This window comes from Eschrichtius robustus, chromosome 1, assembly GCF_028021215.1.
Source record: "Eschrichtius robustus isolate mEscRob2 chromosome 1, mEscRob2.pri, whole genome shotgun sequence".
Classification (NCBI taxonomy): Eukaryota; Metazoa; Chordata; class Mammalia; order Artiodactyla; family Eschrichtiidae; genus Eschrichtius; species Eschrichtius robustus.
This window is the reverse complement of record NC_090824.1, coordinates 175,725,539-175,739,785: the sequence shown is the minus strand read 5'-3', so window position 1 is coordinate 175,739,785 and position 14,247 is coordinate 175,725,539. Positions and strand designations below refer to the sequence as shown.

The 14,247-nt window shown below is 46.3% G+C and overlaps 1 protein-coding gene across 2 annotated transcripts in view; it reads left to right on the top strand.

Moving 5' to 3' along the window:
* PRKCQ (protein kinase C theta) overlaps positions 1-14,247 on the top strand; it is a 156,540-nt gene that overhangs the window by 120,693 nt on the left and 21,600 nt on the right. For both annotated transcript variants that reach the window (XM_068538324.1, XM_068538332.1), the window contains 3 exons: positions 1,823-1,914; positions 3,835-3,897; positions 11,515-11,653. In XM_068538324.1, the coding sequence (XP_068394425.1) occupies positions 1,823-1,914; positions 3,835-3,897; positions 11,515-11,653 (294 nt within the window). The remainder of the gene's footprint in view (positions 1-1,822; positions 1,915-3,834; positions 3,898-11,514; positions 11,654-14,247) is intronic.

Genomic DNA, 14,247 nt, shown 5'->3' with positions numbered 1-14,247 from the left:
TTAGTAGAATTAAGTGTGGCATCTGACATGCTATAAATCTCCACTACTATTTAGTTAATAATCACTATGGTCTTCTTAGAACGCCCGCGGTAGTAAACATTAACCACGCCCCACGCTTGCTTATATCCCCATCCACTGCACAAATTCAATGCCCAACCCTCGCCACTAGGTGCGGAGTCTGATTCAGACACGAGAACTATGGGACCACCATCCCAGGCACGTGTAGAAGTTAAGGTCGACCTTTTGCCTCCAGTCACCTTCCCCCACTTTCTCCACGTCCAAACTGACAAATTGTAAATTCCGAAATTTCAACCTTTATAGGAATTTGTAAGCATCCTAACGTTTCAAAGGAACCTTCCATCTGAGGTCTATGATAAACGGTCTTATTTTAAGCTTGTATACCTCTCATTCTCCTGAGTACTTAAGAGATGCCACCGCTGTGTGTACAGGCCACCCTAGTTTCGGGTACAAAGGTAAAGGTGGGAAGCTGTTCATATGGTACTTATGGGAACAAGAGCCAGCAGGAAGGTGTGCTAATGAGGAAGCAGGTGTGTACAGATGGGGCAAGTGATGGATCTCAAACCATGTCCAAAATATCAATGTTAAGTTAGGATTTCTGTCAGCAGAGGATTTGGGCCTGTCCCCAAGAGAAAGGGTGGGCTCCAGGTAAGGATACATGGCACAGAAAACTAGATCTGAGGTCATCTTTGGAAAAAGCAGGACGTTTACCTTTACCTGACTTACTGAGAGAATCGCCACCATCGTGGTTTCCCAGTTCTGTGGGGATACAGCCTTAGTACCCATGGCAGGCAGTGTGTGCCACTGTCAGACCAGAACACGGTTTCCACGGCACCTCATATGACCCGGGGCCTCGGTTAGTCTCACATCAAAACTTAAAGGTTAATCCTTTAAAAAAAAAAAAAAAAAATCACCCAGGTGAGGTTTCCAGGTGCAAATTCATGCACAGACACGCCAACTGTCTCCACACTGAGCAGATTACTAATTCTGTGGTTCACGAGGACTCTCAAAATCAGGGTGCTCCAAGGGTCATAAATATACGTATTGAGGAACTCTTGTCTCACACCATGGAGGAGCTCAGGCTCCCTGGAATCAGCCACCTCTGATACTTCGACCACGGTCCGAAGACCACTCAGCCTTGCTTTCGACAGCTGCCATTCAGGGGCAGCGGCTCTAACAACATGCATGGCGTCCTGTTAGGAGCAGCACAGCTTATAAGCTGTGACTTGCAACAGGTGAAGTCAGCACTGGAGGGAAGTAAGCCCAGACTTGACTGTGAGCTCCCTGAAGGCGGGGCTGTCTCCATCTTGGATGGATGGGGCAGGCATGAGCACGCCCACTCACTCTGGCCATGCCCGAAGCATACATTCAGAACTACTTACTGAGTGTTGAGCGGGTCAACGCTTCCAAGCCCTGCCCCTGTAGTCAGAGCCTCCGGTTTGTACTCTTTACCATCCTACACACTGTCAATTTCAGCAGGTATACAGCCAGCACCCATTAAGTGCCCAAGACCATCCCACTGTCGGGCGGTCAAGTCCGGGTGGACCCTCCCTCGTGCTGTGCCCCATCTGCTGCATGCTACCATCCGGGCATCCTAGCAAACATCACACATACTCCTGGATTCCCCAGGTTTCTTGGGGTTCAGAAATGCTCTACAGATCCGCTAAATTGTCTTGCCGGCCTTTTTATAAGGGATTTCAAGACGGAACTGGTTCCTCTGAAATAATGAAATCCATTTAAAAAGTAATCCTTGTTTTCTTATTTTCAAGAAGCTCACAGTTGGGATCATTGTGTCTTTCTGCAGGAAAACCTCTTTTTTGTGATGGAGTATCTCAACGGAGGAGACTTAATGTACCACATCCAGAGCTGCCACAAGTTTGATCTTTGCAGAGCCACGTAAGAGCCCTTGTAGGGTTGGGGGGGTTCCCACTGGTCTTGTCAGGCACTGGGGTCCACTGTGCCCGCGCCATGCTTTTCCCCATGTGGCACTTTTCCTGTTTCTCACTCAGTGGGCCTAAACCCCAGGGCGAGGTGACCCCAGGAACACATCCAATGAGGCAACTGTTTTCCCAGTTTGTGAAGCTTAAATTCAAGTCGGTTTTATTTCATTTCTCTGCTGCGAGATCAACTACTTAGTTTCTTAAGGAACCACCCCACTTCTTCAGGCTTCTAAATCATCTGAACCCAGAAGCAATATTTGCCCCTTGAATAGAAGTCAAATGGAGCACAGATGGGCAAGGCGGTCACTGGATGGGGCTTCATGGAGGCCTTTCAAGGGAAGCTCAGTGTGAAGGCATCAAGCAGTCAGCTCTGGGGGCAGGAGAATTAGGAAACAGGAAGAGACATTTGCTCTCTCTCGAGAATACGTTCGCCTTCTTTGGCATCAAACCACTCTAGGCGCTGGCAAAATTGAGTAGGGTGGGTTTACTAGGTGGGACTGCAGCTGAGTCCCACAGAAGCCCCGCACCCTTCCTCCCTCACGCCCTCTTTCCTGAGTCATCAAACCACTGAGACAGTCAAACACAAGAAAACTGTGCCCCTGGCTCCACTTAAAAGGGTGGGTGCACACTAGCCTTGCTTGCTGTACGCTCAGTAATCTCACTTACCCCTATTGAACACTTGGAGGGGTTCAGGTCGAGCTGCGTTGAGAGACAGACTTTTCCACGAGCTCCTACAGAAACCCCGGCTGAAGTGGCTGCTTTGTCAAATCCAGTGGGTAGCACGCCGCCGATCTCGTTGCTTCCAGGAACCATCGGCCAAGTGCCCGGAGATAATTTTATGAGATTCCTGCAGCACAGAAATCATCGGGTATTTTTCTGCTAGAGAGGATTCTCGGGGTCCCTTCCAGGTGTGTAAGGCATGAAAGCCATTGCAGACACATGCTATCTATCTGTCCTCACTGCCTCCCAGGAAGGGGTTTCTGCGTTCTTCTCCAAGATCCAGCAGACCTCACTTGCGGGAAGTTCTCCCTTATCTCTAACTTTAACCCTCCTGTAAACTCACCTCCTTTGAGTCTGTCATCTTTGAAGGTGGAGAGCAAGGTATCACCTCCCAGCTTCTAATACAGGCGTATCTCGTTTGATTGCACTTCACTTTATCGTGCTTTGCAGATACTTTGTTTTTTTATAAAGGAAGGTTTGTGGCAGCTCTGCGTTACCAGATGACGGTTAGCATATTTTAGCCATATTTTTTTAACTGAAGTATAGTTCACAAGTATTTAATTAAGATATGTACATTTTTTTTTAGACATAATACTATTGCGTGCTTCATAGGTGACACTGTAGTGTCAACATAATTTTATATGCACTGGGAAACCAAAAAAACTCGTGTGACTCGCTGTATTGCGGTGGTCTGGAACCGAACCCGTGAGATCCCTGAGGTCTGCCTGTGTGCGTTCCTCCTCCTCTCAGGCTGCACTTCTTACGCAGGAAGAAGTCAGGTCTATGTGGAATGACCTCCAGACAGGTGTGAGGGGTCCAAGTAGGTTTTAAAATAAAAGGGAAAATTATTTCCCTATTATTACATTTAGTGTTTTTGAATGTTCTATTAGCAAAAAAAAAAAAATGACAGTTTGAGCATTATAGTTTACAATATAAGAATAAGCCCTAGATGCGGGTAGGGCTAAATATACCAGCTCCATTTCATTCTCTCAGGGCTGAAGCTGGATGCGTAGAATGGATGATATCTTCCTTTCGTTGTGATTAAAACAAAATTCCGTGCACACATTTAGCAGAGCGCTGCACACTCACTAGATAAAAAGGGGAATTTTTTTTCCTAGTAAACATTCATGTTGAGCCTTGATTTTCCTTCCCTCAGGTTCTATGCTGCCGAAATCATTCTCGGTCTGCAGTTCCTTCATTCCAAAGGAATAGTCTACAGGTAAATTTTACTCTTTGGAAACAAGTACTGGGATAACTGGATTTTCTGGTCCAGGTGATTTCATCACTGTGCTTGAGTGACGTGAAGTGGTCAGTGTGCTTTTGTGGCAGAAAGTTCCACACCCGGGCTTCCTGCCCAGAGCGACAGCACGGATGGTGATTTAACAACCAAGTAAGAAATTCCGCTCTCAAAAGCAATAAGGCTCTGATCTCACTTTGTTCTTTACTCCAGTCCTGTTCTCCCTCTCTCCTACCTTTTGTCTCATTTCCTTCTGTTACTTTCTCTTTGGCCTCTTATTGTTGCTTCTTTCTTCTGTCTTTTGTATCTCTCCTTCTTGCCTGTATTTGCGTATTGAATGTCCTCCTTTCGGGCGAGGGAGGAGGGGAGGCCTTCCTTGAACAAACACACCTGCGAAAACCTACAAGCCTACACCTTGTCCGCATGCCCAGGATGCCGTGTGTACCCTCTTTCTTGAGTGGATGTCTTTCCAGAATCTATTGGACACCATCATTTCACATCCTTCTTGGATGAAAGCTAATGTACTTCAGTCTCCTTACTTCCCTCAAAGCACAGTTGACACTTACTTATCATACGGATCTTCAAAGGCTTAGTTGTCTCGTTTCCGACTCACTGCAGATTGGGCGGGGTGGGGGGAGTATATTGAAGAAAACAAAAAAAAAAAGGAAGGAAGGAGCTGGACAGGATGCTGGCAGAGCAGCTGGGGGCCTACACAGTGACCACTGGTGACAAGGGAAGCTGAGAACCGACATAAAGGGAAGATGCAGGACAACCTCAAGGCCCCGAGACAGTGGGGTCACGTGCTTTTCTGCAGCAGATGCTCACAGGAATGACCGGAGTCATCAGTACAGGCTAAGTGATGCTCTACACAGATTGTTGAAGATGGCAAACTGTGTATAATACAGTCCAGAAGCATTCCGTCCGGGATGGCCAGTACTGGGCTTTGGTGCTTACAGAATAGGCTGAAAATTCACTTAGGGAAACCTCTCCGTTTCCAGAGGGTACAGCCAAGTGAGGGCTCCCCCATTTAGAGCCCAGAACTAAAGACTTAGGGGAGGTTTTGGAACTCATTTTTCTTAAGCCGTCTCTTTGGCATCCTTTGGATATACTTTTGTATTTGGGGGAGCGGGGGCTATCTACAAAACAATAGATTTAAAATCTGTTTTATACCATTCTTTAATCTTCAGGAAAGTGAGAAATACTCACCAGTACACTGAAAACCCTGATCAGATTCCGTGGTTGTTTTCCTCTTTATATCTGTAATGCCTGCAATATCCCTAAGATACACCTATACTGAGACACTCAGTAGATTGTGTGGGATGGATGGATAGGAAAGAGGGAGGAAAAGTTAGGAAGATTGGAGAGAAGAAAGATCTTAGGGCTGAAAGGGACCTCATGCAACCAAACCCCACATGCCCCAGTATAGTCTCTTTCTCCACATCACGATGTTTCTATTATTTCATCTTGTAAATTGCTGACACTCAGGACCAAGACCAATGAGGGTCCATAAGTGCCTTTAATATCATAAATTGTACCCATTTTAGAGCTCTTACTACATCCATGAGAAATATTTTCTAAGGCTTCTTATGCACCACAAAGAAAGAATCCTGGGTTTATTTAGCAGTGTACTCACTGAGGTTGTAGGAGATCCTTGAAAGACATGGAATAATTAAAACTGGGGGAGGTCATCCAGCAGGTACACTGACACTGAGGTTGGCCTTAAGAAATTATTCAACTGCCCATTGTAACTTTACTGGCCTAAACGTTTCATTGGGCCACTGAATTAACAAGGGGATTCTATTAGTTTCCTTTTTCTGACCACTAATGATTATCATATTAGTTTTGAAGAGTTGCCGTAAGAAATTAGCACAGACCTGATGGCTTAAGCCAATAGAATTTATTCCCTCACAGCTCTGGAGTCCAGAGGTCCAAAATCAAGGTGTCAGCAGGGCCACGCTCCCTCTGCAGGCTCTTGGGGAGGATCCTTCCTTGCCCCCTCCAGTTTTTGGTGGCCCCAGGTGTTCCTGGGCTTGGGCTCACTCCAGTCTCTGCCTCAGTCTTTACAGGGCCTTCTCTTCTCCCTTTGCCTTCCCTGTATGTCTCTTACAAGGACACATGACATTGGATCTAGGGACCACCCAGATAATCCAAGATGATCTAATTTCAAGATCCCTAACTTGATTACACCTACAAATACCCTTTTTCCAAATAAGGTCTCACTCACAAGATTCCAGGGACTAGGACATAAATATCTTTTGGGGGGGGCACCATTAAACCCACTACAACTGGTAACGAAGACGGACCAGCCACTAAACACACAGCCTCGGTTAAGCATTGTGGTGGATGCAAAAGCTATAGAAGTCCCAACCTCTGGATCCCTAATTAAGCCACTTTCTGGATTTTTATTTTGGGTTTTTTTTGGAGGTAAAATAAAAGTACATGAAAAGACACAAACAGCATACTCTAAAAAAAGTCTAAGTGAATAAGATTCTAATTAAAAGTAAGTGCCGGGACTTCCCTGGTGGCGCAGTGGTTAAGAATCCGCGTGCCAATGCAGAGGACACTGGTTCGGCCCTGGTCCGGGAAGATCCCACATGCCGCGGAGCAACTAAGCCCGTGCGCCGCAACTACTGAGCCTGCGCTCTAGAGGCCGCGAGCCACAACTACCGAGCCTGCATGCCACAACTACTGAAGCCCGTGCGCCTAGAGCTCATGCTCCACAACAAGAGAAGCCACCACAATGAGAAGCCCACACACCACAACGAAGAGTAGCCCCCGCTCACTGCAACTAGAGAAAACTCACATGCAGCAACGAAGACCCAATGCAGCCAAACATAATAAAATAAATAAGTTTATTAAAAAAAAAAAAAAAGTGCCAAAGGGAAGAAAAATGAAGGTGTCATCAGAATTGGGTGAGGGTATGCCAACAAAAAGTTCCTATCAGAAAGAGGATTTTTTTTTAAAGGGGGAGAGGCTTTATAAATGGAAGAAGTGACTCCAGAAAAGGCACAGAAATAGGGGTAAGGAGGTCGAGTGGAGGAATATTGAACAAATTGTGTCCAGCCTTTCTGGAAAGGCTGTTGTTGGCAGTCACAAGAATTGAGGCCAAGAGATGTAGAGAAGGGCTTCCCTGGTGGCACAGTGGTTAAGAATCCGCCTGCCAATGCAGGGGACACGGGTTCGAGCCCTGGGCCGGGAAGATCGGGAAGATCCCACATGCCGCGGAGCAACTAAGTCCATGCGCCACAACTACTGAGCCTGCACTCTAGAGCCGGCGCTCCGCAACAAGGGAGGCCACCACAACGAGAAGGCAGTGCACCGCAGCAAAGCGTAGCCCCCGCTCACCTCAACTAGAGAAAAGCTCGGGTGCAGCAACAGAGACCCAGTGCAGCCAAAAATAATAAATAAATAAATTAAAAAAAAAAAAAAAAAAGATGTAGAGAAGCAGGTGGCAACATCAATCATCTACCATTACTGGTGGAATCGTAAAAGTAGTGGCATCTTAAAAGATGCCTCAGCCCTGGCTTAGGTTAAATGTAAAACGAAGGAGCTGGAAAATATGCAAACATAGAAGCAGCAGAATCTAGAATCTCAAGTCTTAGAAATATTAGAATTGAAAGGGACCTTAAGATGATCTTTGATCGATGACACTGGACCCAACCCCTATATTTGAAACTACTTACAAATGCTTTCATGTGGATGATCTCATTGGATGCTCACAAGTTCTGCGGGATAAGCAAGGCAGGCATCACTGTACCCATTTTATGGATGAGTCATTAAAGGATCAGAGAGGAGACATGGCTTGGCTGAGCTACTTAGTGATAAAACTTGGATTTGGAAGCTTGTTTCTCCTGGCTCCCACTTTGCCTCTTCCAAATGGAGGAGCTTTGCTTATGTTGACAACACAATGGAAAGAAAGGCTTCCACTGAATTCTCGGTTGTACCTGATGCCCTGATGTGCAGCCCTTTGGGCAGATGGGTGCTTCCCAGAGCCATGCCAGGTGACCTGGACCCTGAAGGTCCTTTCTGGGTCCTGGTGTCCTGTGAGGTACCTGTGAACACTCTGGCCTTTGGGTCCTGTGGCTTCTCCAGTTAGTCTTCCTCTGCCTTCATCCCTTCCTGCCCCTCAGGGTGTCTGGCTCTGCATGGCAGGCCTTCTGGACCTTTCCCCTTCTGACTTAGATCTCTCAAAGCTTCAATGATCTCCTCTCTCCCAACCCTGTAGACACCCTGCCCACTTTAGAGGGTGGATTGAAAATTGAACATGAAGCTTTCCTAGCTTGAGGCCTAGAGAACATTCATTTTTAGAATTGACCAAAATGTACCCTTGCAATCACAGAAGACTCGAGGTATCTGAGCAAGACCAGTTCAATGCGAAAGACCGGGTGAGCTTGGTTTAAGGGGATGCAAAAGAGGGTAAAGCCTGGATTTGCTGGGATAGATTGTATAATTTTAAGAGCCTTTGTTTTCCATTAGATAAATATGAATAAAAATAGTGATTCCAGATCAAAGGGCTGTTGTGAGAATCAAACGATAAAATGCATGTGAAAGAAATTCCAATATTAGATATTATGTTCATTATCCTTCTGAGCTATGTACAGTACTGCAGCTGGATATCTGGCTCCCTAGCGATGACCCTAAAACCATCCTTCAGCCAAATTTCTAGGAACATACATATGTGGCTGTAAATGATACAAATATGTTTCCTATAGCAGAAACTCAAAATGATATCACTATTGCATAGAGTGTGGATTAGGAAATGAACCTGCCGTTTTAGCATAAGGAGTTAAATATGACATATAATTGCACTTACTGGAATATAATCCATAAGTCACAATGAAAGTGGATTTAATTAAAACGAAGGAACAAGGCAGAAGGCCTGCCTACGGAGAAGACTTGGACATATTGGAAGTCTTCAGTCCTAATAATGAAAGTGCGACAGCATTTGAGTTAGGATGGGAGAAACAGAACCGAAACTGATCTGAATGTGAGACACACATTCACGTATCCTGGAGGTATCCATGCACCTGGTCAGACAGAAACCATCGTTGACGCATTAGTGACGGAGGTCAACAAGCTGGCCCAGATGCAAGAGGTCAGCTCTGGGGAACACCTGCTAGCAGCATCTCTTGCACCAAAACAGAACTGCATCCCATGCTCACGTTCTCTGGCTAATTTACGCACAGAAGGTGAGAAAGCAACAAAAGGGAACCATTACTTGGGACTTAATTGTAGCCGATACTCACTGGTGGTGAGGTGGTCGCTGGCTGGTGATGAATTCACTCAAATGGTTATGGAATGACAGGAACACATGCTACACTCTCGTCAGAGTATCACAGCACAGCAAGTACCAAGCAATACACATTCCACCCTCGTGAAGCTTAGAGTTTAACAAAGGAGATAAAACAAATAGCGACGGGACTTTAGGATATGGGTATTGATTACAAGCATCATACAACCACCGAAACCTTTGCTTAAGCAGAAGCTAAGCCTCACTGAGAAAGCAGAACCAAGGACGCAGACCCATCAGAACCAAAGTGGCTCCTCTCTCATTGGCTGGGTTGTTCTTCGGGTTCCTGGGGCCTCTGTCTCTCCTCTTGGCCGAGCCACTTCAGTCTCTTCTTCTACAGGCTGGTTTTCTGTCCCTCCAAGGGCATGGCGGAGGGCGCGCCACAGCAGCCCTACGCGTCAGACACCCAGCCGAGACGGACTAGTGCCATTATGTTGCAACCTCAGCAAGTCTTCCCCAAGAAGAAAAGCTGATCCACTGTGTCAGGCCTCCACCTGTGGCTCAATCAACAGGGGCAGAGGAGACAGAGCTGCTTGCCAGGCCCTTTGGGAGCAGAATCTTTGACAAGGAGATTGTAGCATCTTCTCTTAGAGGAGGTACAGAAAAAGGCGAGAGCAATAGCTCTCCCTACTCTCTCCCAAGGCGTCTTAGCTCATTAAGGACGGCAGTGGTAGCCATCACCCACCACATATCCTAGACTTAAAGGAGTTTTCACAAAGCTCAGAAATTCACGGCAGATAAAGGAAGAGAAAGCTGGATGTTACATTACTGACTAGAATTCATAAAATGCCACTGACTAAAGTCGATAAAAGTTTAAAGAAACTGATGTCAAGTGTCGTTCCTGGATTATCTTTTTTAAAAATCCATTTTGCAGGTACAGGATGACAGGAAAATGGTATAATGGTAGTTTGTGTGGGGGGAAAAAAAAAAGGACACCTGGAGGTTTTAGTTTACGGTGAGTTCCATATTAAGCATTGTTGCGATGGAGCTTCTAAAATAACTAGTGCAGCCACGGTGCTCAGAGGCAAGAGGACTAGACCAGAAGCTAAGGGTGCCACCATCACCTGCACCTGTGAGATCATGTACCCAGAAGATACCGGTTTCATTCTGAGAACCATCTTTTAAGAAGAAAATGGACAAATTTGAGATATTTGCAGGGTAGGGGCCAGAATGTTGCAGAGCCTGAATACCATGCTGTATGGAGGAATAAAGGTCCTCAACTTGGTCAAGGAAAGACAAGAGAAAGCGTGGTGTCACTTTCCAAATATCCAGGCGATCATGTGTGGTAAAGAACGCATCCTTGGGCCAACAGGTAAAGTCACAGGGAGGCATAGTTTGGCCTATTTGTTTAAAATCTTGTCACCACTTACATATCCCTAAAAATGAAGTGGGCTGCCTTACAAGGATACTGGTTCTCTAAGGACAGAGGAAGTCATTGACATGGTGTTCTGGTATCAGATGGATTCAGATTCTAGAATTAATCTGGATTAGGAACAGCTTTCCTTAATTGGTCTTAGAATTAGGTGCAGGATAATTCATCCACAAACACAGATACTTAGAAAATGGCATAAAATGAGTATATTTCTAGGCCTTTCTTCCTTTTCCGTTACCCCCAGGAAAGGTACTGGGATAAAGAGCCTCAGGTCTGTGTCTTGTCCATGGTATATTAGCTGTACTCCGTGGCAAGTCAGAAAGGGGAATCAGTAGCAACCAGCCATTGCCTTGAAGAGTCAGTTTTATCTACACCCCTACCGTGGATGGGGGTATGTGTTGTGTAGTACTAAATACCACCCTACACCAGACACATCACCAAACACCAGCCCCCATGACATTTCACCACCAGCTTATTCCTTTCCATCCAGGCTTTGTTTCTTGAGGGCCCCTCTTAACATTGAGGGATGCTACTTTGCAGAGATAACGCATGACCTTTATGTGGCCCCATCTTGGCACCTGCTCAGCCATTCATACATGAAGTATGGAGGGAGCTCTGGAGATGGGCCAGGTATTGATTCAGAAGATACAGAACTCGGTCAGAGCCAGGCCCAGAGAAAGCCGACCTGGACCACGAGGGGCTGTACGTCCAGTCCTGGGCAAGAGACGCTGGTCAAGGAGGAAACACCAAGGACGAGAAGCAGTGACCCTGGAGCGTGGTAGATGGAGGGTTGGGGTTGAAAGGAGAGAGGAGGACCAGCAAAGTACCTACTCATTGCCCTTCAGGCTGTGATGGGACGTGCAAGCCCCCGTCACAGGGCAAGTCCATGTTAACAAAACCGTGTGTTATTAAAGTGAGAATCTGCTTTGTTTTTCAGGGACCTGAAGCTTGATAACATCCTGTTAGACAAAGATGGACACATCAAAATAGCGGACTTTGGGATGTGCAAGGAGAACATGCTGGGGGACACCAGGACCAACACCTTCTGCGGGACCCCTGACTACATCGCCCCGGAGGTAGGACGCGCCGCTCTGCACCCACCCGTACAACTCCGCCTCCCTGGGGCCAGCACCACTGCTTCCTTCTCCCCTGAAAATCAGAAGACTTTAAACTATTTTTGTTCAGGATGTGTATTTGTTTTTCGGAGTATTTGACAAATGCAGCTGCACCCAGGCGCCGCTAGTGTCTCACTGGGCGTGGTACCCGCGCTAACTTCTGCACCTCGCCAAGGCGTGAGAGACCCAGCAGGCCCTTCCCATCCTGGCTCTCCCACCCCAGCCTTAAAATATGTTCACTCTGCTCAGACCAAGCAGAAGAAGCAACTGGTGAAGAGCCAGGTAGACACAACAGGTTCATGGGCATCCACCTAAGTCCAGTGGTTTCATTTTGGGACCAGAGAAACCTAAATTGTCGTTTCCAACCTGCTACTGTGTGAGCCTGGAGAGGTCCCACTTCTCTCTCCTGTTACTGGGTCCCATGGGGGAGCCTGTGAAAGTTTAAAAACAGCAACAGCGAAAACAAAAGCCATTGCTCTCATATTCTGAGCCCCTGGAAGATCAGCGTTTGCTCAGAAGTCATCCATCAACGCCAGCTGCCCACCCCAGGGAGATGAGACACTCCCTTACCCCTTGGTCCCTCCCGCAGCATAAACTTATCGCAGCTTTTCTATCTTTGGATCTCTCTGAACTACTGGATGATTGCTCTAAAGTCAGGGGCTGTTTCTTCTTCGCTTTTTAAAAACTTCCTTTTGAAATAATTATAAATTCACAAGAAGTTGCCAAAAATAGTACAGAAATGTCACCCATATCTACCCTTCCCCTACTGGTTCCGGCTTACGTAACTATGGTACAATATCAGAACCAGGACATGGATGTTGGCACAAGGTGTGTAAAGTTTTGCCCCACTTATCGTATGTGTAGATCAGTGTGATCTTACCCACTTTTATATCCAAGGACGGAGCTCAAGGCTCGGCACATTAAGGTGCGAATAGATAGCTTTTCAAAGAATGAACGAACAACGATTGATAAGTGTGTGAGTGGTGACGGCTGTCTGATGGATAGACAGTGATGGGCCTCTGGCTTCCTGGGCAAAACAAATTTAGCAGCAAATCCCTGTCATAGCCAAAGTAACTGTAGCATCCTCGGTCTAAGAAACAGGAGACTCTGCCCTGTACGTATGTACTTAATTTAGATTTCACCTTGTTTAAATTCAAGCTTGGCCTCTGGTCAGCAAGAAACTATGGCTTTTACCTGTCCTGTCTATACATGCCTTACGCCATACCCTTTCCCAGGCGATCCTTCCTTCCCAATTCTGTTTCCTTTGGCATCTTCCAGAATTTACCTTCAGAGACTGGCTTCTCTCTGCAACTTCAATCTCATCCTCTCATCTTCAAGCCTGCTTGTCTTCACACAATTCCAGTCCTGGTCCTTTTTTCTCCCTGTACATCCTCCATGAACAGCTATATTTATGACTATGGTTTCAACTCCAAAATCAGTATGACCAGCCCAGACTTCTTGCTTCAGACCTGTATGTCCGTCTTCCTGCTGAGATCTCCAACTAACTGTCACGGGCCATTCAAACATAACAGATCCCAAACCCACTCTCTGTTGAAATTGCCCCCCCCCCCCACACACACACGCACACACCCTTCTCCTTTATCCCTTTCTGGATGAATGACATACACATCCATCCAGCCAGTCACCTAGCCAGAATACTGGAATCCTCCAAGTCTTCTCCTTCCTTCTCACCCCTCCCAAATCCAAACACCAAGACCTTCTAAATATAGACCTCAGGGGTTCGCTCATCTGTTTTCATGCCTCCCCAATCTTGTGATTGTACTAAGAATCTCCCTTGATTCTTTTTTGATCCTCAAAATGAATCCCTTTGGGGAATAAATCAAGCTTCTCCAATCCCGCCCCATCTTACAGTTGCTGCCCTGCTCCAGGCCCTCGGCACCTCTGGTCTGGATCCTGGTGATGCCTTTTTACCCAGACTTTCCTCTCTATGACCACCCAACTGGCAGTGCATCGTCTTTACATATTTTCAAACTTTTTAAATAGTAATCTTTTATTTATTTATTTTTATATTTATTTTTGGCTGTGTTGGGTCTTCGTTTCTGTGCGAGGGCTTTCTCTAGTTGCGGCAAGCGGGGGCCACTCTTCATCGCGGTGCGCGGGCCTCTCACTATCGTGGCCTCTCTTGCTGCGGAGCACAGGCTCCAGACGCGCAGGCTCAGTAATTGTGGCTCACGGGCCCAGTTGCTCCGCGGCATGTGGGATCCTCCCAGACCAGGGCTCGAACCCGTGTCCCCTGCATTGGCAGGCAGATTCTCAACCACTGCGCCACCAGGGAAGCCCTTTTCAAACTTTTTGATCATGCTCCCTCATCAGTTAAAACATCACCAGCATATGTATATTTATTATATATTATCACCAACTAATATAGTCTGTTATAAAACATGCAGAAAAAGGAACAGGCTGAACTTAAGATGAAATAAAGTTTTAAATAACTAAGTTGTATTCTATTAATAGTACATTTTATGCTTTATTAAAATAATGAGGCTAAATAACTTTGTAAAATCTTGGTTTAACACTTTATGATTCTGGCACTC